This window comes from Thermobia domestica, chromosome 11 (genome assembly GCF_964235325.1).
Source record: "Thermobia domestica chromosome 11, izTheDome1.hap1.1, whole genome shotgun sequence".
NCBI classification, from domain to species: Eukaryota; Metazoa; Arthropoda; class Insecta; order Zygentoma; family Lepismatidae; genus Thermobia; species Thermobia domestica.
In genome coordinates, this window is record NC_137464.1 from 120,666,143 (window position 1) to 120,690,536 (window position 24,394).

Below are 24,394 nucleotides of genomic sequence, written 5' to 3' on the forward strand. Positions count from 1 at the left end.
TTAGCTTGAGACAATCGCTAAGAACACAGGGTGTGTTCAAGGTTTCAATAGATAAACCAATGATTTGGGTTTCTGGTTTAGGATTTTTAGGTGGAGATTATTTAGTCTGCGTGTAAATATTTATTGTGTACTAAAATTTCATGGGGTGCATATAATATATTCACTCAAGAAGATGCATTAAGAGTCTTTTGTGAAAACATCAATGACTCCTGTGAACAAATGCAATGAGTTTTCAGGTGCATTCCCAATTTTTCCATTATTATCTTTTATTTCATTCTTCCGTATGCATAAAATATTTCTTTTCATCTTCCGACTTATGGATTTAGTGACAATGAGTAAAAATGTCACCGAGAAAAGACTAAGAGGTAATTTTGAACGTAGGATCTATTTGATTGTTTTACAAAAGAGAAATAATATATGCATTTAATGATATAAAAATATCGCTCTTGCAATAGCATGCTAGAAAAGACCATTTACCGTACAATATGCCGAGTGTTCTCTAAGATCCATTGTCCTACAAGAACAATAACGAAGAAGAAAATTTATACAGAAGAAATATGATGAGAGTTAATTTTACTTATAGTAAGCTTTAATGTTTCCAGATTAGAGCATGATTCTTGGTGCAGTCCGAAAAAAAAAAAAATCTTCTCTAAAATGTATTCTATTTATCGGCTACAATGATAAACACTCTGCGGAATTTGACAAAATTTTTCTTCAGCTATTTTACTAACCTCTTCGGTTATGTTTGCCCAGGGGGAGCTCTTTCGTATCATAATGGTTAGACCATACGCCTATAACGACTCACCAAGGGTAGTCGTTAACCTGGTTCGATCGATGATATAGGAATCTCGAGTGGTAGTAATAGTTTGCATGTAAAAATATCTTTAATAATAATTATATATACTATTATTCTCACCTTTTCTATAAGAATTATAAAGTCGATCAACGGTATCAAATGGTTTATTAGTTGATACACTTTTATGTATTTTCATTCAAATTGTCATGCACACATACAAGGTGATTAGGTATCCATAAACAACTTCGTAGCAACTAACTACATAACACTATCTATATCTCTTACAGATATTAAAAACATTCTTCTTTTGTTAATATTAAATTAACATTCTATTAAGTATAGTGCACATGTATGAGCACTTTCTGCCCAAGGTACAGGTAATTAATAATCTATCCAAAGTATTTCGTTCTATAAAATGTCGCCCGACAATTGGACTGAATATAAAAGTCATAAGCAAGCTTGGCTTTTATCTTCAAGAACCACTGGTCCGTTTACAATAATGGTCTTACATTACTTATGCCCATCACATTTTGATCACACCTCGTATGTATCTTCATTTCATATATATATACATTTATAACAAATCTTTCATTTCATTAATACTTATTTTTGACAATAAAGTTTCAACACAAATTAATATAATGAAAACAATTTTTGTGTTTAATCAATCATGAATTAAATTATAATCCTTCACGTTAATAAGAAAGAATTAAAATCATTGGAAACTTATCGTTGGTTAATGAAAATCAAAGAAAATAAAATTGACTAAAAACCAAAAATTAAACATAACCTACGTTCGAATGACCAAAAGGAAGAAAATAAATCTATTTTTACACAAACAGAAGACACCCTTTTGTTATATTCTTTTTTCAGTCTTCTTCATTCCTATTTATTTGAGCAAGAATGTCAGGCGCAACTAATTCTTTCACTAGATGCATCCATTTTTCTTTTGTATACTGAGTAGGTTTCCAAACCTTCAACTCATCTATATTACGAAGTCCAATTGACATACCCGTTTTAGCGTTCAACAATTCAAAAACTTTAGGATTTATTTCCTTAAAACATAAATAAGGACCTGAGAAAATGTCACAAAATTTATAAATCTTCTTTAACAACATATTACTTTGTGGATGTTGTTTAACAAAAACTAAGTCATTGACCTTGATCCGATATTTTCCTTCTTGTAAAGATTCTACTTGAGAATTACGTTTCAAAAATTTGTTATGTCTTCGGATTTTTACCATATTCACTAAACTGGAAGAATCTATAATTGTTGAATCTTCTAACTTGACATCAAAATGTTGTTCCACAGGGAAAATCAAATCAGAACCATTATGTACATTAGCAGGAGACACGCCTAAAGTATCTGATATAGAATGATTCAGAAGGTACGTGATTTGATTGACATGCTTGATCCATTCGGCATGTTTGTCTTTACAAAAGTGTCGAAACAACATACCAAAATTACGATGTACATTTTCTACAACAGAGCTACTAGGATGGTACGGAGTTACAAAATGAATTTTAATGTTAGCCTTGTTCATGGCTTTGTTGAACACATCACTTTTGAACTGTGAACCATTATCGCATAATATGTGTTCGATAGGGCCACAATGTGGAATATATACATTCAAGATTTTATTTATGATAGCAGCGGAAGTTGCTCTACGCAGAGGATAAGCTACTACATAACGTGAAAAGATATCCATGGTTGTTAGTAAATAAGTTTCTCCAGTAGCTGCTCTTGGTAAAGGTCCATATAAATCGATTGACAGAAACGAATGTGGTCTTTCAGGCGTTATTGAGAGCATTGGTTTTTGTACAGCCTGGTAATTATGTTTAATTCGCATGCACTCAATACAGTCCTTGATATAATTTTTGATTTGAGCTCTCATTCCCCTCCAGTAAAAGGATTTATTAATCAAGGCACATACCTTTACATAACCAAAATGACCAAAATCGTCATGATAGGCCTTTAATATGCGTGTTGTTAGCGTAGGTGGAATACAAATTTTGTTTCTAGATTTGAATTTAAAATCTTTAATAAGTAGAATTCCGTTGGTTAATTTAAATCTGGAATTCCAATGTTTGGGACAATTACATCCCTCACGGCATGAAGACAAATGTTCCATGATTTGTTTATATTCATGATAATTCATTTGATGTTCTCGTAGATCTTCTATTGAAATAGTAGCTATTTCATCCTGTAAGATCTTAAATTCGTTGATGGACAAGATATGTTGTTCTTCTCCAGGAAACAGACGTGATAAGGTATCTACGGGTCCATTATCTACCCCTTTAATGTGTCGTACTTCGAAATCATAAGCTTGAAGATCTAACGACCAGCGAAGTAGTCTGTTATTATATCCCTGTACGCTGTTAAGGTATCGCAATGAATTATGATCGGTAAGTACTATGAAATGACATCCGCTAAGATATGGAGCAAATTTTTGTATCGCAAAACGTACAGCCAAAAGTTCGATTTCTGTCGTGGTGTATCCTTTTTCAGCTTTCTTTAAAGTACGGCTAGCGCAATGAATGACAGCCGGTTCCTGAATAGTTGGATTAGGTTGCCAGAGTACTGCAGAGATTCCAAGTTGGGAACCGTCACACTGAACATAAAAAGGAACGTCATATCGGGGGTGATTCAAATGGATGTTTCGTTTTACGCACTCCTTCAACTTATTAAAACTGTGTTCTTGAATCGGACCCCATTGCCATGGTACTCCTTTCTTTATAATCATAAATAAAGGCTGGGCTATCTCGGCAAATCGCGGGATGGCTTTGCGAAACCAATTGAAGAGCCCTAATATTTGCCGTGTCTGTTTCACATTTAATGGGGCAGGCAGATCTTCTATGGCTTGTACTTTAGATTGACTGAATTGTAAACCAGAGGCATCAATTTGGTATCCAAGAAATTCTATGGAATTCTGCAGAAATTTTGATTTCTGTAGATTGATAGTAAGGCCCGAACTTTCCAATCTGTCTAAAACTATATCTAAGTATTTCAAATATTCATGTGGATTTTTTCCCATTATTAAGATGTCATCAGCGTAAGTTATCACGTTGCTACGTAAGTCTTGACCCAAGACTTTATTCAAGCAGGATGCTAACGCCGCACTACCATTGATAAGCCCAAAGACTACACGGTTGTATTCGTATAAGTGACCTTCAAAACTAAATGCTGTGTACGGTTTCGAATCTTCATGTAGTTCGACCTGGTTATATGCCATTACTAGATCTAAATTTCCGAAGACAGCATTCCCTTGTAAAGAAGCTAGTATTTCTTCCACTGGAGGATACCTCACTTGTTCCAGATCAATGTGACAATTCGTGCGTCTCAAATCTAATACCACACGTAGAGAACCATTTTTCTTTGGAACAACATGTAATGGATTAAGATGCACGCTTCGTGAAGGCCTAATGATCCCATCTCTTAACATATCTGTAATTTGCTGACGTACATTTTCCCTGTATCTATATGGAATTATATAAGGCTTGGTTACTATGGGTTTGTCTGTTTTAACTTTAAAAGAATAAACAAAATCCTTGCAACGCCCAGGACGTTCTGAAAATACATTTTTATGTTTATATAGGATATTCTTAAAGTCAGCTTTTACTGTATTATCTGTAAAATCAAGACTACTTTCGAGTGATTTAACACGTTCAGAAAACAATACATCGTCTTTTAAATTCACCAAATTTTGTGTGTCTTCCATTCGTTGATCATTTAATTTACCACTTTCTGCACTAACAGAAACATTATTCATTACATGAGAAATATTATTATATTGACAAGCACTATTATCTAATTTTGGAAGCAGTTTCTGAACGATTTCCTGAGGTATACCAGGTATAGTTAACGTTTGGTTTTTAAAATCAAGCATGACACGTAATTGAGATAATAAATCTAAACCCATAATTAATTTCTCGTTCAGTTCCTTTATTACCAGAATAGGGATTGATATTTCAAAATCTTGAATAGTTATTGTCACACGAGTAATTCCAGCTACTCTCTTTTTATGTTTAAAGGTAAAATCAACTATAATAAGGTTCTCAGCCTTTTGTAACTTAGGGTTCGAATAATTACTAGTAATTGCTTTCCACAACGAATACGATAATAGAGAGGCATTTGCTCCTGTATCAAGTAAAGCTTCAGTGCTTAACCCATTGACTTTGATAGGTATTTTAGCTGTACTATATGATTTTAAAAATACAAAATTTTCTTCAATATTAAAACCATCATTGACGGTATCATCTTCGAACCAACAACGATTTACAACAGGTATAAATTGGTACTGACATCTATTAATTGCTATTTCCGAATAACTATTTACAGAGACGTCATGTGAAAGATCATTTTCATCATTAACATGAACATGTAAATTGGAAGATAAATGTTCATAAGAATTATCGCTTAAATTTGTAGATAAATGTTCATGAGAATCTACAGCTGATATGGGTTTAACCCCTACCACATCAGCCGTAATTAGTTTAAATTCATACTCGTGTATGGTTCCAATAAAGTACATTGTACAGCACAATCATGATTATGTCCCGTATTACTGTTCTGTACAGGAATTACTTCAATACCTGGATCTTGATGCGAAGTGCCATCTCTTGACCTCCAATTACGTCTATCCACGGAGTTTGCTATATTCCTGGAATTTCGCCATACATTCCGTCTATTTTTAAACCTATTTTGATTATATGGTCTAACATAAGGATTGCTACGATTAATTAGGTTAGGCGGATTCCCTACATAACTTTGCCTATTTCGCTCGTTTTGATTGCTAGAATTTACTCGGCTTAGGTTATGTTCCGTATCGTTCACACTTCTGATATTTAGATTCCGAATAGGTACAAAATGATCTGAATTATTCTTATTTTTACCCACTCCTACTTGTTGATTCAAAGCATGGTATTGAGTTTCATAGCATTGGACAAGCATTAATAAATGATTGAAACTCATACATTGTGTAGAAAACAAAATCTGTTGTAACTTAAATAGGAGCAAATTTCGAATCGATGCTATTATTCTAGATTCCGATTGCAATGGATTAACGACTTTTAATTCGTTGTATGTATTTACAACAAACTCAACAACAGATTTGTGCAAACGAGGATTGAAATGTTGATTTCTAATGGTGGCATCTCGATTTGCAAGCAAAAAGTCATTTTCATAATTGGCGATCAGTGCCGCCTTAAATTCCTCATATGTATTGATGTGATCACGTACTGCTTTAAACCATAAAGAACATGGTGGGAGTAATACATGAGGGATTAATTTCATATATTGTGATCTATCTATACACATTATATTGCATTCGTCCTGAAATTTTTCCAGGAAAGAAGTAGCGTTTTCATTACATTTACCACTGAATTTACTCATAGCCCGTATTTCACTCATCTTAACACTTAACTTTACCTTCCTTTTATCATTCCGTGTACTTATTGGGTGACAATTCTTATCCATGACGTGATGTGTTGTTGCACCATCCCTTTTCCGCCCATCTGTCCTCTTCGGATGAATTTCTTCCAAAATAATATCCTCATCAGACACAGGTGAAGGCGAAGTCATCTCTGGTGAGTGGGGAAAATCCAAGCGATCACTACCCATATTATTGTGGTATGTGTTGTCCTTAACCTGTAGCGTTCTAATTTCTTCCTGTAGAGTAGCTATCAATTGCGTATTTGCACGTATGTTGTTAGAATTATTGATGACCTGAATCTTTTGCTGTTGAACAGAAGATTCTATTACTTCTAAATCCTTTTTTACATCACTGATTTCTTGGCTCAGGTGGTTGTGATTATCGTGGCATTCCTCAGATATTCCTTTTAACTTTTCCTCGAACTGCGAGGTGATATCGTTCATCGTCTGGATAATTAATTGTTTCGTTTCATCTGACTTCTGTTCCATTCGTCTGCTTAATTCCTCGTATTGCTTGTTGGATTCTTCGGAGTTCTGCTCTATCTTCTGCTCTATCGTCTGCTTCAATTCTTCGTATTGCTTATTGGATTCTTCGGACTTCTGCTCTATCGTCTTCTTCAATTCTTCGCATTGCTTATTGGATTCTTCGAACTTCTGTTCTATCTTCTGTTCTATCGTCTGCTTCAATTCTTCGCATTGCTTGTTGGATTCTTCGGACTTCTGCTCTATCGTCTGCTTTAATTCGGTAGACATCTGAATCAATTGTCGCTGTAAGGCTAGCAAGATTCGGTCTTCTGATGTCATTCCTGTTGCTACACTATGTTCACCGTCGTCACTATTATTGGATTCTTTCTCAATTGCCTCACCGTTCATTTTTCTTATAATTATTCTACCACTTCTTAGTCTGGTGAAATTTGTATTCATTAACTTTATTACGCAAGTAAATTCACCCTTACTTTGCTTCGGGATATGAATTTACAGCAAGTCCCGGGTGAGGTAAACCAAAATTTTTATAACGACTCACCAAGGGTAGTCGTTAACCTGGTTCGATCGATGATATAGGAATCTCGAGTGGTAGTAATAGTTTGCATGTAAAAATATCTTTAATAATTATATATACTATTATTCTCACCTTTTCTATAAGAATTATAAAGTCGATCAACGGTATCAAATGGTTTATTAGTTGATACACTTTTATGTATTTTCATTCAAATTGTCATGCACACATACAAGGTGATTAGGTATCCATAAACAACTTCGTAGCAACTAACTACATAACACTATCTATATCTCTTACAGATATTAAAAACATTCTTCTTTTGTTAATATTAAATTAACATTCTATTAAGTATAGTGCACATGTATGAGCACTTTCTGCCCAAGGTACAGGTAATTAATAATCTATCCAAAGTATTTCGTTCTACGCCAATGGCGCGAAACACTTGAGTTATGTTACTGGTGGCAGCAAATAAGGTTCGAATTCCAGGTTAAGCTATGGGTCACTCTTATAAAGCCTCGGTGTTAATAGGAACATTGAGCTTGAAACCAACCTATCAACCATTTGCACATGGAAGGAAGCAGGGCAACGTCATATCCCAAGAGAGATGCATTTTATTTAAATTCTTGAATAATAAAGTAATAATTGCTTTTAAAACGAGAGATACATTGTAAATGTTCTTAATAATAATTTACGAATCTATCTTGAATGAAAGGATGGGAAAGCCTTTTTACGGTAATCTTCGACTCAATTAACTCAATTAGATTATTCTGGAGACATCACAGTGGTTCACAACATTAACGTTTGTTGTGCATAGCCCCGAGTTTGATTCTTGATGATAATTTAATCTTCATTTATCATATAATACATGGAGAAATACAAAAATGTTCAAAAATAAAAAAAAAAGAAATTACAAAATGTTCAGCAGATTTGTCTGTATTATACTCCAACTATGACTTAACAACCCCTATTACCAGAAATTCAATAGATATTTCAATAGGTGTACTAAGCAAAAATCAAAAACTGGCATTATTATTCATCAGACTTTCCCCACTGACAATGATGATAGAACAAGCATTACAAAAATATGTAAAGTATGATGAATGGATTTTTATTTGTAACGTTTTGGTATTATGTCTTGTAAGGATAGAGGAGATTGATGGTAAGTCAAAGTATATTGAAGAAATAATTCGTTAGGTGAGAACTTGAGAGGAAACAGATCTGATATGAAACAGAGAACCTTTCCCCAAGAAGTGTGCAGTTTTCCAAGATAAAAAGAAGTGTGCTATAAGTAGAAGAAATACAGATTAAATATGCATAAAAGAAAGGCATAACTATGAATGTAATTGAAGATACCTAGTTTTAGAGTAGCCACTGATACCAATAAGTGGAAGAGCTGCCATAGTGATGGAGTAGATCCAGCCCATTGCCATAATTTTAGCCGCCATTCCAAGCTTCAGTCTTTTGTCCAGATGCAGGGCGTAAGTGATGGCGTACCACCGTTCGCTTGTGATTACCGTTAGTGTGTAAATAGAAAGCTCACTAGCAAACACTGTCAAGAAACCTGCTATTTGACAACCAGGACCTGAAAGAAAAACGTAATAATAATGAATGAATGAAAACTGACACTAAGATTCCTAAAATTATGGTCGAAATCGGACCGAAATATAGACCACTATTACATCTATCTCACCGTCAGTACTTCGTAAAATAATTTATTATGCGTATTAGCCTTGAAATTATCTTGTTCTAAGCAGTAAATAGATACTTTTTATGAAACTATGTCCATACCAGAAATTTGATGGCCTTTAATTCGACATTCAAAGGCCTCCATACCACAATATTTTATACACATACAAATCTCGTTAAATTCTACCAGAGTGACAAATTTCGTCAATCGTGTACGATATATAGAGATTACCCTTGTGATGTATTTTTTAAAATACAAAGAATTGATAGAGTGCTATGCTTTGCCTCCTAAATAAATCATCTAAGTTGTGATTATATATTTTATTAACATTATGGCGTATATATGGCGTATATGGCGTAAATTATTGGAGATAATAATTTTGTCATTGATATAATAATAATAATAATAATAATAATAATAATAATAATAATAATAATAATAATAATAATAATACAGAAGCACTTTGTATTACCTAGAAATTTCTTTGCTATGAGTTCAAATTGAAGTTAGAATAGTACGAGTGGGTGCTGAAAAGTCTTTTGCTTTGCATCCTTTCCAATGTCCGATTTCAATCAGTTTTGTTCAGTCTAAAAGTTACATGTTTTTATATTTGTGACCCAAAATTACGGTACTGGGACTATTTTTGTTACAGGGGAGGAGTGAAGATTGTAGGTCAGCAAGTGGAGTTTAATCATTTTGAAACCAGAGCAGTCATGAAGTTCCTCTTCCTTCAGGGGAAGTCAGCAAAGATCATTCATTATGCGATGCCACAATTTGGGTTCACGCCCCACGTTATGCCACTGTTAAGAACTTAGTTATCAAATTTAGTACAGGAAGTTTTGGCACTGAAGATGAAATCTTCCATAGTTATTGTGCATTAAATTGAAAAAAAGTGCATTAAATCAGTCTCTCAGAATGACGTATTTCTGCTATAAAGATATCAGAGGATCTAGGTATTTCCTGTGAACGTGTAGTGCCATTATTCGTGATCAATTTGATATAAGAAAACCTTCTTCCCAGAGGGTGCCCAAATGCTTGTATGAGACCATAAGCATGCACGAATAAAAACAATGTTGCAATGCACAAATTTGCTATATTAGGATTTGAAACCTTGAATCGCGTACCCTGTACATCTAACATAATCCCATCTGACTACCATCTATTTCCAAATAATAACAAAAAACATCTGAAGAGACCTAACTTCAGTAACGTTTCTGAAGCGAATGCAGCTGCGAATACCTGTTTGATACCCAACTAAAAGCGTTGTCTGGGAGAGGGAGTGGAGTGTAGGATTAAGCAAACTGCAAGACCGAAGCTGAAAAATGCACTGAATTGAAGGATGAGTATCGTGAATAAACACGTCATATTTTATTTTTAGTAGAGTAATTTTAGAGTTATTCTTTTAGGAGAGTTAATGAGTTATTTTTTCGCAGGAGAGCTAAAGACTTCTTAACACTTCCTCGTAAACATTAATAAAAATTAGTTTAATTACCAAATCTACTGCCAATTTGTAAACAAATCAAATAATTTAAGCTGGTTAGAATGAAACTCAGTTCTTCGAAACTAAGTAATGCATGATATTCTAGTATATTAACAACAGGAAACGAGAATTTATATTGCCTAAATTGAACTAAGGCATTGTTGAATTATAATATGTTAAATATACCTGTTTGCCAGTCAATCGCAAAATTGAAATAAACATCCAACGTATGAAGATCCATTGCTGCAATGAGAAGAAGATACAATCCCATGCAGAAGTCAGCGAAGGCCAGATTGCACATCAAAAACTTAGGAACTGTCATACGAAATTTGCTGCTTAAAAGAACAATTACGACGGCCAAATTTCCAACAATAGCAGCGACAACTACGAACCATACAGCCACACGAAGCAGCCAATTGCCCATAATGTCTTCACAAGGATTGAAAGCATCTGGAGCCGGGCGACAGTTTACATCTCGGATAGTCCGTGTTAAATTACCACATGTATGTATTTTTATTGGGCTTAATGAAGCAGACGTTTGATGAAAATAGCCATCAGCTTGACTCTCCCCAGCAGACCCTCCATAGTCAAATATATCAGCAAATGCCCTGTTCGGATCTGCAAAATAAGTATTAAAGCGTTCGATGTTCGGCCATTGGGTTGATTCTCTACCAATGAAAGGTCCTGGTGAAATAAGGATTCCCCAGTTAACAGGTGACGTGGTTCGATCCTCTGGAAAGAATACCACTCGTCCGTATTGGTTGTCGTCATCGTTCTCTTGAGCATTCTCGCCGTCAACATTCGTGCTTTGTCTTGTTGCGCTGTCGTAATTCTCAAGCCTTAACGTACGTTTCCGACGAGACCATGCATTCTCAGATGGAATTCCTGGGATCGGTGTTGTAGATTCTGAGCAATGGTCAGCAACTTCTTTCTGAAATAAAAAGTAAATAAATGACTGATGTGCTCAAGTTATAGCGCACGGCAGCCGAATTGACGCTCAACCTGAACAACACAGTTCTGTTGCAGTGAAGTGGAAGACAGTTTTCGTCGATAGTAATATAGGAACGTAACATTTCATTCTGGAAAATATAATGTAAAGTTGAACAATATTTTTTCTGAGAACATTGGTAAAGTAACACACATTTGTTTGCTCGTATTTCGTAGCAGTTTTATTTTTCCATGATTTGTTATATTAACTATTGCTTGAATATGGAAGTTGATCCATACCAATTGGCATTTACGTACAAAACAGTGATTTCATGAATCCCTTCTAACTTTAAAATTTCGTTTTTCTGGTTCTAATTCGATCAATTCTAATTCCACTCAATAAAGTATGCGGAAAAAGTAGAATTTACAGCTGCAAACCTGTTGTCCAAACGTCACTGTATACTGTCCATATGGTCCTATACTGTATAATCTGCAGAACTATTCGAGAACACTAATCTAAAAGATCTTTAAAATTACTGTAAATATAGTTTATAACAACGGTTCCAAAATCATGCAGTGCGGAGCCCTGGATTACAGCGAAAAAAATAATATGATTATTAATTATGAACACATTACTTTTAATGTAAATTGTTTGTGAATTTCAGGTAGTCTATAAAGTAGTGAGCCTTTTGCACACGATATAGCGTTAATTGTTAGTGTCTATCATCACAAGCCTCTCTCATCATATGAGTCACAGTGGATCAAGCTTAGCATCATTTGACGGCTGAACGTTGAAGCAAGTAGATGTGCGAAAGGTGCTGAAATTGTTATAATCAGAGGGAAGTTATTGTGTCGTGAACAGGAGTGAACTTTTCGCAAAACTTTGCCACATTTTAAAATTTTAATTTGATAAAGGTTCAAATGCTGCGTAGGCCCGTGAAGAAATTTGAGCTGTTTATGGGTAAGATACATTATCAAGAGCAACAGCCAGAAGATGGTTCAATCGCAATCGTTCTGGAAATTTTGAGATTCAAAATGCTCCTCGCAAATGAGCGACTAATCACAGCAAAATGGATTATATTGTGTAGAAGTCGAGCAAGACCGTCCTGTAAACAGTCATGAGATCGCCAATGGCCTAAACATCCATAACCAAACTGTTAACCAAACTTATTTGAGAAACTCGTTATATAAAAAAGATTCGATGCTTTGGCGTTACATGATCTGAATCAAAAACATTTACTTGATCGAATTTCTATCGGCGAATCTCAACTAAAACGTAACGGTCTCTAGCCATTTCTGAAGCAATTGATCACGAATGATGAAAAATGGATATAAACCTACGACAACAATGTGGGAAAAAGATTGTAACGAATGAGAAGAAGCTCCACAGTCTGTGGCAAAGCGCAAACTGACGCACAGGAACGTTATGTTGTGCGTTTAGTAGGATTCAAAGGCCATTATGCCTTACTACCTGTTGCTATTGGCAAAATGATAGGCTCGGACATGTACTGTGGACAATTAGCGCGAGTGTACCAAGCAAGGCGAAAGAAAAGGCCGGAACTCGTCAAATCTATCATATAACCTGAACTGACATAATCAAACTATCAACTGTTTCGAGCTCTGCAAATCTCAGAATAGTATAAAATTGGTTTCAAAGAGAATGTAAAAGCCATTTTTTGACTAGAATCCGCATAAACTCTATATTGACTGTATTATGGTGCTGCCGGGAAGTGACATAAAGTCATCGAACAACACGATGTATATCTGGTTTCAAGTGATATTTGCAAATAGTGAGTGTATTCTCAATTTTGACCTCGAAAGGCACAATATTTTTTAAGACAGCCTGACAGTATTTCAACTATTTACTTTTAATAAAAACTCAGCTAACCGAATCAACTAGAATTCCAATACTACAGTCGGTAAGGTCTTTCAGGAAGCCTTGATTCGTTCCTGGGCAGAGGTTGGATTTATTTGTCGATCTTTCTTTGTTCCAGTGAGGCTCAAAAATTCAATTTATCCTGCTATGTGATGATTTTGACCACAACTATGATAAGTAACTGGTGAATCAACCGATTTCTGCAATTATTGAATTTCTTTACTTGTTGATATTTGAAAGAGAATCAAACTGTGGGTTTCTGTTTGCACGGAACTTTGTTACACTGTAATGCCAGGAAAGCGCTCAGTTCGGTAGTCTCGAGTAATTGTTGGAATACTGTGCAGTATTATACAACACTGTGAAATTACTGTAAAGTTATTATGACTACATACTCAATTGACTATATAAATTATTGTTAAAATCGAATCATTTTAAATAGTCGAATGGATATGTAGTCGTTATGACTATAGAGTACGTAGTTTTACAGTATTGCATAGTACTGCACAATAAGAAGCTAAGACTGAATATACCTACTTCTGTCATTTCCTAAGGCTTAATGACTTCTGCTGGCGGATATTGGAATTATTGACAGAAATAAAATAAGTAACTAATTGAAGAACAACAACAAAACCTACAAGCACGTTTACGACACAAGTTCAAATGCCTGTGAGTGGAAGCAGGAACTCTCAGCATCACAGATGTCAGAGGTAAATGGTCTACGATTCGGGAATAGTATTCCACTTATTTATATTATATTTCATGGATGGTTGAATGATCTAAGGAGTCCCTTATGTGAGTTGACTTTGGCTCTGGATAAGAGAATAAAATAAAGATAATAGGAATTGTTCTTCGGTTAGGTTAGGAATAATAGGAATTGGCTATGTTTGACCTCGGAAGTATCTAAATGTGGGATGAATTAAATACCTGCGCCAACCAGCCTAAGATCCATTTATATTTTTCATGTAAACGTACGAGCTACAAGGGTGTTTTCTTCCTTATCAACAACATCCGAAGCCAATCTCTCAGTTAAACTTACGCCTACTTGTGAAGAGCTCTCCTCTGGGGAGTGGGAATACACCTGCATCTTCAGTGTTTCCGTCTTGACATCCCAATGTACCCAATACTACGGCTTAAATGCAACAAAGCAGAGTCCAGCCCATGATCTGGAAATCCCCTCGAAACGAGAATCCGAGCCGTGCTTAGCTCAGATTAGAACTGAAGTTTATCTTGCACTACCTGAACCAATAGCTCGTGGAAATATCCCAAATGGAAATGGGACAAACCTCTCCTACTCCCGCAGGATGTCTCGTCACATTTGAATGAGCTTACTTTATGAGAGAGAAGAAGAAAGGATTCATGTATACCTGCAATATATTTAACTTTAAGAAAAATACTCCACCGTACCCCTCGAAGCTATGTGACACAAAAGCAGAGTTGGAGGAACAAAGATGGTAAAAGTTAAACATTCCCAGACTTACATCTCTTTCTTTTATTCTTATTGTATGTTAACTATACTCTTAAAGGAATATTAACAGAACCAATTGTTAGTCGTAAGCTTTCATGGACCTACGCTTGATATAACTGTAATGAATAAATTACATATATATAAGTAAGGTGATACATAAAAACTATAGTTCAATTTTTAGAAAGCATATCATTAAACGTTATATTTTGGACTTCTGATTTTCATATATTTTTATTTTTGTCTACATAACTGCATTGTCTTTCTTTAGTTGTAACATACTGAATGTTGTTCGTGGGACGAGTGGCTTGTTAACCACTCCATTCGCCTTCTGAAAAGTTACATTTTCATCGTAAATTTGTCAATAACATGCAGTGCACTCATTGGTTAAGGTCAAACGTCAATTCGGCTGCTGTGTTGTATAGATATTGGATATACAAATAATAATAAACACAAAATGAGTAAAAACGACTAATTATAAAGAATATATTACATAAACTCGGATGCGAGTTTCTGTGTTTTAAAATCATGTGTAATAATAACTACTGCGCCAATTTAAATAATACTTGGAATGATTATCAACCTTAAGTCTCTTTGATAATATACTATCAAACACACAAGTGTAGAAACAGAGCCACGTACTCGTATATTTACCAATTTGTTGGCCAGAAAAATAAAGGCCAAGTTAAATTAAAAATCATAATATGAAATTTGTAACTTTAGTGCTAAAAGCCTCTTGAGGTGATACTCTCTAGAACTTGTTTTCAGCAATAAAATCACAAATGTAACTTTCCGATTTTCGGACTTCCCTAACTTTGCATCATATCAATTTTTCCTTTGACATTTTCAAATTAAGTTTTCTGAAATTAATCGTAGTTCACACCATTCTTAATACCTTCTTTGAAAGGTTTTGTATTCTGAAAGTATTCTGAAACTATGCCAGGTTCTATGTAAATGTTTTATGTTTCTAAGTTTCTATGTTTACTGGAGACACCGTACCCTATATGTTGTAAATAAAATGAGTTATTATCTCTTGGCCCCAAATTTTCATCTTTGAAGAAGAAAATTTCCAGTTGTCGGGCGTTTTCTGTTACTTATATTACATATCCTACATTTGCTCTAAGTTTCAAGTTTCCCTGTCTAGAAAAAGTTCTCCATAGGTTTTGAATTAGGTGACGTAATTTTCCCCTTGGAAGGAAAGCATTTCCATTTTCCAGATTATTTCCTTTACTTATACCACAAATGCTATACTTGTACCAAATTTCAAGTTTCTACGTCTACAGCAGGTGCCACAGGTTTTGATGAGTGAGGGAGCGACATTTTTGAAGGATTTCATGACCTTCTATCTCATAAACAGTTGGACATATAATATTGACATTTTAAAAGGACCTGGCCTTAATAAAGATGAGCTCCAGACAGAAAACGCACTGTGTGCTTTGAACAAATTATTTAAAATTAATATCCTATGGAGAAAATGAAGTTTATAGTTTGTGTAAAAAATCGAATCACGCAATAACTATTGAACCAATTAAATGATTTCGCATAATTATCTGTCTTAGGCCTCCAAGGACAATATGATATTAATGATTAAAATGGAAACCTTAAGAGGGAATTGTCGAATTCGCTATTTATGTGAAACATTGAATGGTGGAGTGTAAAAACAATCGAAAATGGCCGATATTACTGTCCAATCCACTGCTATGAGGTCGCTGGGATGAATTCCGTTCAAGTCCAAATATATCCATGTCGCCATGAGAGGGGATAGTAGAAAGGAGTGAACTTAGGATTTTTATCGTTACACTTTCATTGCAATGTATATGTTAAAGAGATAAGAGATTCAAGAACGGTGAGGGTTAGGATGGAAAGGGATTAAAGAGGTTCAAGAGGTTTAGTTGAGTGAAGAGTGGGGGTGGGAAGTTGTGACAAAAAATAAGAAACAACTGATATTCGTATTGAATCCATAGTTTTCGATGGCATTACGATGACATTAAAGCCAAACAGCTACGATGACATTAAAGCCAAATTTAGGCAAGAAGACTCATGTCAACTGGCCCGGAAATTGATAGTCGAAACGCCTTCGGCGTTATTTATTTCACTCATTTCATTATTTTATGATAGTCCGAGAATAATAGTGGTAACCCCGAGGTCATTATTTTGTTGTTTATTTATTTCATTACTTTACTTTGAAAGTTCATACCCCAAAAACATTGAAATTGAGAAGGGGTGAAAAATAAAGCGTCCAAAATGACCCAGATTAGTGTCCACTCCATTGTTTTCGGGTTACTAAGCTGATTGATAACAGTTCCAATGATGTTTAAGCCCACATTTAATCAAGAAGCAAGTTATTTAGCCCTGGAATTGATAATAGCAACGCTGATCAATTCCAGTAGATTGTTCTTCGTTATCTATTGAATCATTTCTTTGTTTTCAAACTGCATAAACCTTATTCTTTCCGTGTATTTCAGCTGGCCTAACGCGTTGCACTTCATTATTTATTTCACTCATTCCTTTTTAAGTGTTTTGCATAAACCTTACTCTCCGGTGGAAAATTCGGGTATTTCAGCTAGTAATTTATGTTTCTGAGTTAAGTGTATGTTTCAAATTAATAGAATGTAAATTAGTTCAAGTAGTTACGACTTACATAATGAATAATGAGTACTATTGCATAAAAATGATTAATACTTTTAATTAAAGCAGATTTTTTGTTACACTTATTACAAGAAATTCAACTTCTAATAATAATCTGCATACTACATTTTATACTTTACATGTAACAACCATTACTAGTCTTTGTTGTGTAATAATAATAATAATAATAATAATAATAATAATAATAATAATAATAATAATAATAATAATAATAATAATAATAATAATAATAATAGTAGTAGTAGTAGTAAACTGTTGGCTATTAAAACTTAAAAGCTAATACTACCGAAGAGGCAGTAACAGGAACTGTGTTGAAAACTGCTTTTATGATATGATTCTTTATTTCTTTGTAGATCCAGTAATCATTTCCGTAGTTGTAAGATATTTAAATTAAAAATTGCCATGCACGAATGTTACATGTAAATAAGTTTCTGAATGGTTTTACACACGTATACAACTCTAAAATACAGTACAAAATTATACGGACTATGTGTCTTAAATAAACATTACAGTGTGAACTATAGGATCTGTAAACTAGTTACAGTTACCTGATGAGTTTTGTTTATTCCGTTATCCCTTCAAACCGGTAAGCTAAAGTTTGCACTTACCTGATATCTGGCATACCTCTCCGGGTCATGTGTTTCTGGGTATTTGAATGCACAGCAATGATATGGATAAGTGAGCAAGGCGTCTGTCAAATGCTGAAAAGAATAAAATAAAATTAAATTCAATATCTTCAATTAAGAAAGAATGTTTGAAAATCTTATCGATTTTTCATTTTTATTGTACTCTAATTTCGAATGACATGCACCTAATTACATCCCCTACTTACTCTTTTCTATACATTACTAGAGTAAAATGTTTTTTCTTATACAACTACTCAGCACTGGAACTAGCGCGTTTCCTTAAATGTCAGCAAATGAATCATTCCTCTAAATAGTGCTGTGTGGAACATTTAGAAATGTGCTGAGTTACCAGTGAAATCAAGTGCTGTAGGAAACCTGACTGGTATAGCCTACTGGAAGGCTCCTTCCTCCATTCTACGCGTGGTCGCACCAGAATGCTGAAGAACTGGTATCTGAGCGGAATAATGCTGTAGCTCATTAACATACTACAGGTTTCATCCTTTTTTTTTTTTTTTTTTGAATTCAGCGAAATATTACATACAGTGCTGCTATTCGGTGGGATATTTCAATTCCTCTATGAGAGTACCAAATGATTTCAGCTGTGCAACGAAGTATATTTTAGAAGTACTCTTTATAATCCTGAAAGTAATATTATTAATAAAATAGTTTTTTCTCAGATAAATAAGAATAATTAATGATGATTTAGTATATACATACAATTATTTTCAAAATGCGAAAATAATCAAAAACAATTTCCGATGTGATTCTATTGAAAAATAGTTTTAAAGAGGTATACTAAACGTAGATTTGAATTTTCTAGTCAATCGAATCTATGATTATTAAACCTGGAGACAATTTATTACATCTGGTCTTTCGAAGACTTCATACTAAGTTTCACAGAGGTATAGTGCTATTTATATATTATACCTTCCTTTGGTAGTAATAGACAGTATAATCGGATAAAACTCTGATAGTTTCACGTTTTAATTAACAAACTGAAACCTCATCAGAAAGGCGAAAAACTGGTGGTAACTAATGTGAAGTAGCTGTGTACTAGATGTGAAGTGACCATGTGATAATTGTGTAAACTCTTAACTTTCTTGGCCAAATTCAATCACATTATTAAATTGCGACTATGTTCTACAGAATCATGAATTCTTTAAAATCAATCGGAACAAAACTTTTATTAAGATTGTACATTGCCAGACAGGTTGAATAAGCATGTATTTGTTAATTGTCACTTTCGAAATTGTTAATAAACACGACTAGTTTCCTTCTTGTCTTTCCGCATACCTTTATACACAGCCTGATACTTCACCGTTCATTGAACGCAAGTCATCACTTTACAGCCAGACAAAACCACGGAGGACACATCGACAGGGGGTATTCGACACACGGTTAGGATAGGTGCAGGATCGACGAGAGAAGTGGAACACACCATTGGAGAACAGCCAGCTCCATAACTCAAGAATACCATTCTGACGGTTCATCGCCGCAGACACATTTTGAGTTTGACATCAGAGTACTGGAAGGAAGGTGTAGGAGAATATAATCGTAGAGACGCATCATCAAGAGAGAACTCGACGCCCCTTGCAGATCAACAGGATAGAGATCCAGATGTTGACTGACTCCAGTTTATCCAGGCTCCTTCAGAGAAAGACAGTCATCGTTCCAGATGACCAGGACAACGCCAGCCTCGTTGGAATATCAGGCTAGTGCTCATTCCTTTATCTTAGTCAAAACCTTTTCTTTCTTTCTTTCTTTCTCTCTCTCTCTCTCTCTCTCTCTCTCTCTCTCTCTCTCTCTCTCTCTCTCTCTCTCTCTCTCTCTCACCTATTTCCCCAACTAGTCATTTTTCCAAATTAAAACATTTGAATTTCATTGAAATTCAACCATAATTTTACAGTTAAGTATCGTTTTGTGCATCAGTTTCATTCCCATTTCGTTGCGTTCATTTAATAAGTATTCTGAGCTACAACTGATGGCACAGCACCGGCACACTAATACATAAGAGCAGAAGATACATTATTTCAGATATGAATGCGAAAGATATGTTAATGTGTCACAGGGAAATTAGCTTACTTTTGTAGCTTGAAAAATTTTGAATCAAGGCTTGTAACAAGGTAACTGCAGGTGTATATGCGAGTGCAGCTAAATACGCCAAGTGTTCATTGTTGGGACCTTTCCGACGAAACCCGGTAAAATACGTCTTCAATATGTGTCTTGGTCTTTTGACGAATACTTCGGGAGACAGTGCTTAGACCGCCATGTCATTCAGTGTTGTTTGCTATGGAAAGGTTCCGTGGAAGGACTTATTATTTCAATAGAGGTAAGAATCCGTTGTTAGTACCGTGCTAACTCAGAACATTCTCGATTTTCTACAGCAATGTACGCCTTATTTTGTATTCGTCTAGGAACACTTTGTTTTATAAGTGTAATTACAGTATTTGTGATTCCATGGTTAGTAAATGAATACCAAGCATGGTACAGCGAAATACGCCAGAGCTTGTGCAAGGCTGACTGCAGAAGGCAAAGAAGTTTTCATTCGTCCCACATGTTCTATGTAATATCGGTTTTAAGTCACAGTACAGTAGCACTATTTGTTTATCTTCTTATACTGTAGACTAAAATTTTCCAGTTTGGAGCTTCATTTCAAGTTTGGAGGTTATTGTTTTCACATTTTATCTTTCTATCTTCATTTTGCACTTTGCTTATTCTATTTTTTCCTTCAGCAATGTTGTGTAGTAATATTTGAGTTCGTGTAATACAGACGATGTAAGCAGTTGCAAAATTTATTACAGTTTTCTAGTAGTATCCTAAACTTGGCGTAATTACCTGCACGTGTTGGTAAATACACCACTTTGTAATATTTTTTTCTTTTACACTGGGTACAAAATAGAAGTAAGTCACATCATTGCTACATTTTTTCCACATGCGACAAAGGCTACTCTGCAACGTAGTGTCTTGCACTCTGTTTTTCATGAAAATTAAAGCCATAAACAATACAAACCCCTTAACATGGCATATTTATCTGCACCAACCTTATAAATTTGAAGATAACACAAGTTAACCCTCAACTCCATCATATAAAACAACAGAAATAATCGTAAAGCTAATTTTATAGTAAATCATTATATCTTCTGTTCAGGCAAGCATAACATGGCAAAGGATCTATGCTATCAATTGTGCGGGCGGAGGGGAATGTTTATTTTTAAAACGTACTCAACAATAATGGTGAATTTTACTTAAAAATTACTTAAAGGTGTTTCAGCCGTATGAAATTATGGAAAAAGGACTTCTAACCATTTGTCATTTTATATAAAAGAGTCAGTGTTAAAAATAGACATGGAGAAGTCTATGATAAGCATAATGAAATAGAGTATTTTGGTATGTTAAAATCGTGACAGAAACTGTGATTATGTGTGTTACATTGTAATAGATAGAACTTAAAGAGAGTTATTCCTACCATTAATGTGCATTTTCCATTGGAACTTTTAGTCTAAAGGAATTTTGTAAGCTAGGACACCTTTAAGGTTTTGATGAATAAGGAGAGTAATCAAAGCGGATGCTTACCAAGCGGGGCCAAAGTGCGTTGTTATAGTCGCTACCTTTAAAACTTTGTGTAAAGAATACCTCTTTCCTGAATTCCTTACTTTTTGTTACCACACATTACCAACTGATCTTGCTGGTCCTTTGTTCTTACTTTTTAAGAGGAAAACAATTTCTAACGTAGCATGAAGAGAATCCACTTCTACTTGAAGAAGTTAGTTTACAAAGCCGAAAGACTGCAAAAAGTACGAAAAGAAGACCGTAATTCTTACTCAAGGAGAAGTGTTTTCCAAACAAGGTGGGAGAACAGCAAAGCAACGGAAGCACACTCTTGTCGACTTCTTTACAGATTGTGTATCAAACAAATCTCAATCTCAATGTACAAAGAATCTCAATGAGAGTTTGCCTTCATACTCTTTTCTGGCCCATATCTTTCCTCTCTACAAAATATTTCCTAACAGTTGATTAAAAATGAGTCTGTCACAGGATAATGTGATTACACCCTTATGGTTAAATAAAGCGTAAAAGTTGCTTGTATTTCTTTAATATTATTGTATAATCGAGATTTGCACGTAGGAATTTGTTATAATAAATTTAAAATACTGGCAATTAAATTATTCTGGAAGGTATTCATAAATTAATTAAAATAAGCAATTAATAATATAATTCAAATATTTTGAAATATGTTTACTTCAATAATAAATACAAAGGAAACATTAACTACATATTAAGGCAGTCATATAATTGGTAGGATAGAATACGAACATTTAAATATGAACATCTCCAGCTTTTCGGAATTGAGACGAAAGTTTGCGTAATTGCGCACCTGTACAGTAGCCAGCAGCACTGTCGAAGCTTCATTCGCAGTCTGTGGTTCTACTCTACCAACATTCTTAGAATGCAGTTGTGTTTGCAGCTACACACGCCTTTTTTGTGTTAAAGTTGTAAGGAAATTACATTTGCATTAAAGAGTCAGAGATACATCTGTTATACACTATTATTACCTAAGTACGGTTCTATTTAATATCTTTATATTTATACTGAAATGTGAGTACTTGCTTTTGTCTGCCTAAATAGTGCAAAAATTTCTAAACCGATATCATGGAACATGCAAACAACTCTAGGTGGAACATATGTAAACAACTGTAAATGGGGTTCATTTAAACAAGATAAATATTCATTTTATTCCAAGAATATGAAAACTTCGTCTGTAATTTCGAAACGTAAACTTCATTAAAGATTCAATGTTGCTGTTTTCAGGTTGAAACTATGAGTTTAACTAACGTGAAGACAAACAACAAGCCAAGTATAAAATGACGTTATCTTAGAAACAGTAAAATCCATTAATGAAGACAAAGTATTAATACGAGTTGCAGTTTTGGAAGTACATATGATTTAAAATATACAATACGTTATATAAAAGGTTAAAATGGGCGCAGAAATAGTGTGTAAGTACGACTATTGATAAACCACTAAATAGGGTTTACAAAAGAGCAAGAGTTCATGTTAGCCGACTGCATGGTCAAATGTTCGAAATAGCATTATGAGTTTACGGACGACAGTTACTTAAATTCTCATAACATTATGCAAAGAAAAAAATTACAAGTACCAAGAATAATGGGATGTAAACATTTTCGCGAGTTTCATTTTTCGCGCTAGAGCTACCGTATTTAAAAATACCAATGTGCAACAGCTTTTTCAAAACTATAAAAAGATCTATCAATCTGAGAATTTTACTCCTGGTACAATTTGCAATGTTGACAAAAGCGGCGTTGCGACAACTCTACAGTCCCCAAAGGTCGCCAGTCAACTTGGTGCACGATATGTTCTGTTAATAGGATAAATTACTATAGTATGCTGCATAATTGTCAATACGATTGCTAACCCCATAGTGCCTGCGTTTGTGTTGCTGAGGAAACGAACGTATGCCAACTTGATGCTAGCCTTCCTGGAAGCCTCGGTCTTGATGAGTTGATTTTGAGTTTAACGTCCCTTTTCAGCAGCGAGGCTATATGAGACGTGGACCTACTGATTAACGTGGAATCCGAATCACATGAGCTCCCGCCGGAACCGAACCCGAACCTCCTACGCCAAAGGCGCGTACGCTAACCGCTTAGCCACGGAGGAACTCGCCTCGGTCTTGTTCTAACAGTTCATGGATGATAGGACCTTTGTTTGCAAAAGTTCTTTAATATATTCTAAAATATACAAGGCGAAGCAAAGATGTCAGATTCATTGTGCTAGTGGATGACCACAAAAGTCATTGCACTCTTGAGATTTTTTTTTCTAAAAATCAATGGATGGTGTTTGTAAAATTTCACTTCCTGTACTCACTAGCTTGAGCTCTTAGACGGAAATTTGATGGGTTAACTGACTACTTACCTCACAAAGCGCATCGTCTTTTAAACAAATGCTAACTATTCGTCCTCATTTACAGCAAAAAATATCGTATCCACATTCGATAGAATTTGAATATGCTTATTTATTTATTTATTTATTTATTTATTTTAGAGAAAAGTGCAGTGACGACTTCAAGGCTTCTAAGTAGCGGATATGGTCTCAAATGAAACTGCCAGGAAAATTCTTAAGTCAATCTATCGAACAGTATGAACTGCCTTTGGGACCCCAGGAGAGCTAATTTTGAACATAGAATTGTGTGATCGTAGTGCAGTACAGGATTTGAAATCAATTCATCAGAATCTGGGCGACTTTCCCAAATGGTGCTTCGTCAGAATGCCACACATCAAGAAAGAAAGTTAAGTCCTGCATAGCCGACTAACCTATTGGAGACCAAGTTCAAAGAGAGCCGAGAAACGGAGGGTCAAAAAGGCATGACTGGACAAGCCAACCAAATCATCATGGAAAGTTGTCGAATAATTTTTTAAAAAATATTCTTGAAGCAACGAGAGTC

The 24,394-nt window shown here is 34.8% G+C and overlaps 1 protein-coding gene across 1 annotated transcript in view; it reads right to left on the reverse strand.

Moving 5' to 3' along the window:
- The window catches only part of LOC145665254 (lutropin-choriogonadotropic hormone receptor-like), a 642,745-nt gene that overhangs the window by 22,478 nt on the left and 595,873 nt on the right, over positions 1–24,394 (reverse strand). The window contains exons 11-13 of the mRNA XM_081732546.1: positions 17,917–18,009; positions 10,581–11,325; positions 8,581–8,809 (exon numbers count right to left, since the gene is read on the reverse strand). Coding sequence (XP_081588672.1) covers positions 8,581–8,809; positions 10,581–11,325; positions 17,917–18,009 — 1,067 coding nt within the window. The remainder of the gene's footprint in view (positions 1–8,580; positions 8,810–10,580; positions 11,326–17,916; positions 18,010–24,394) is intronic.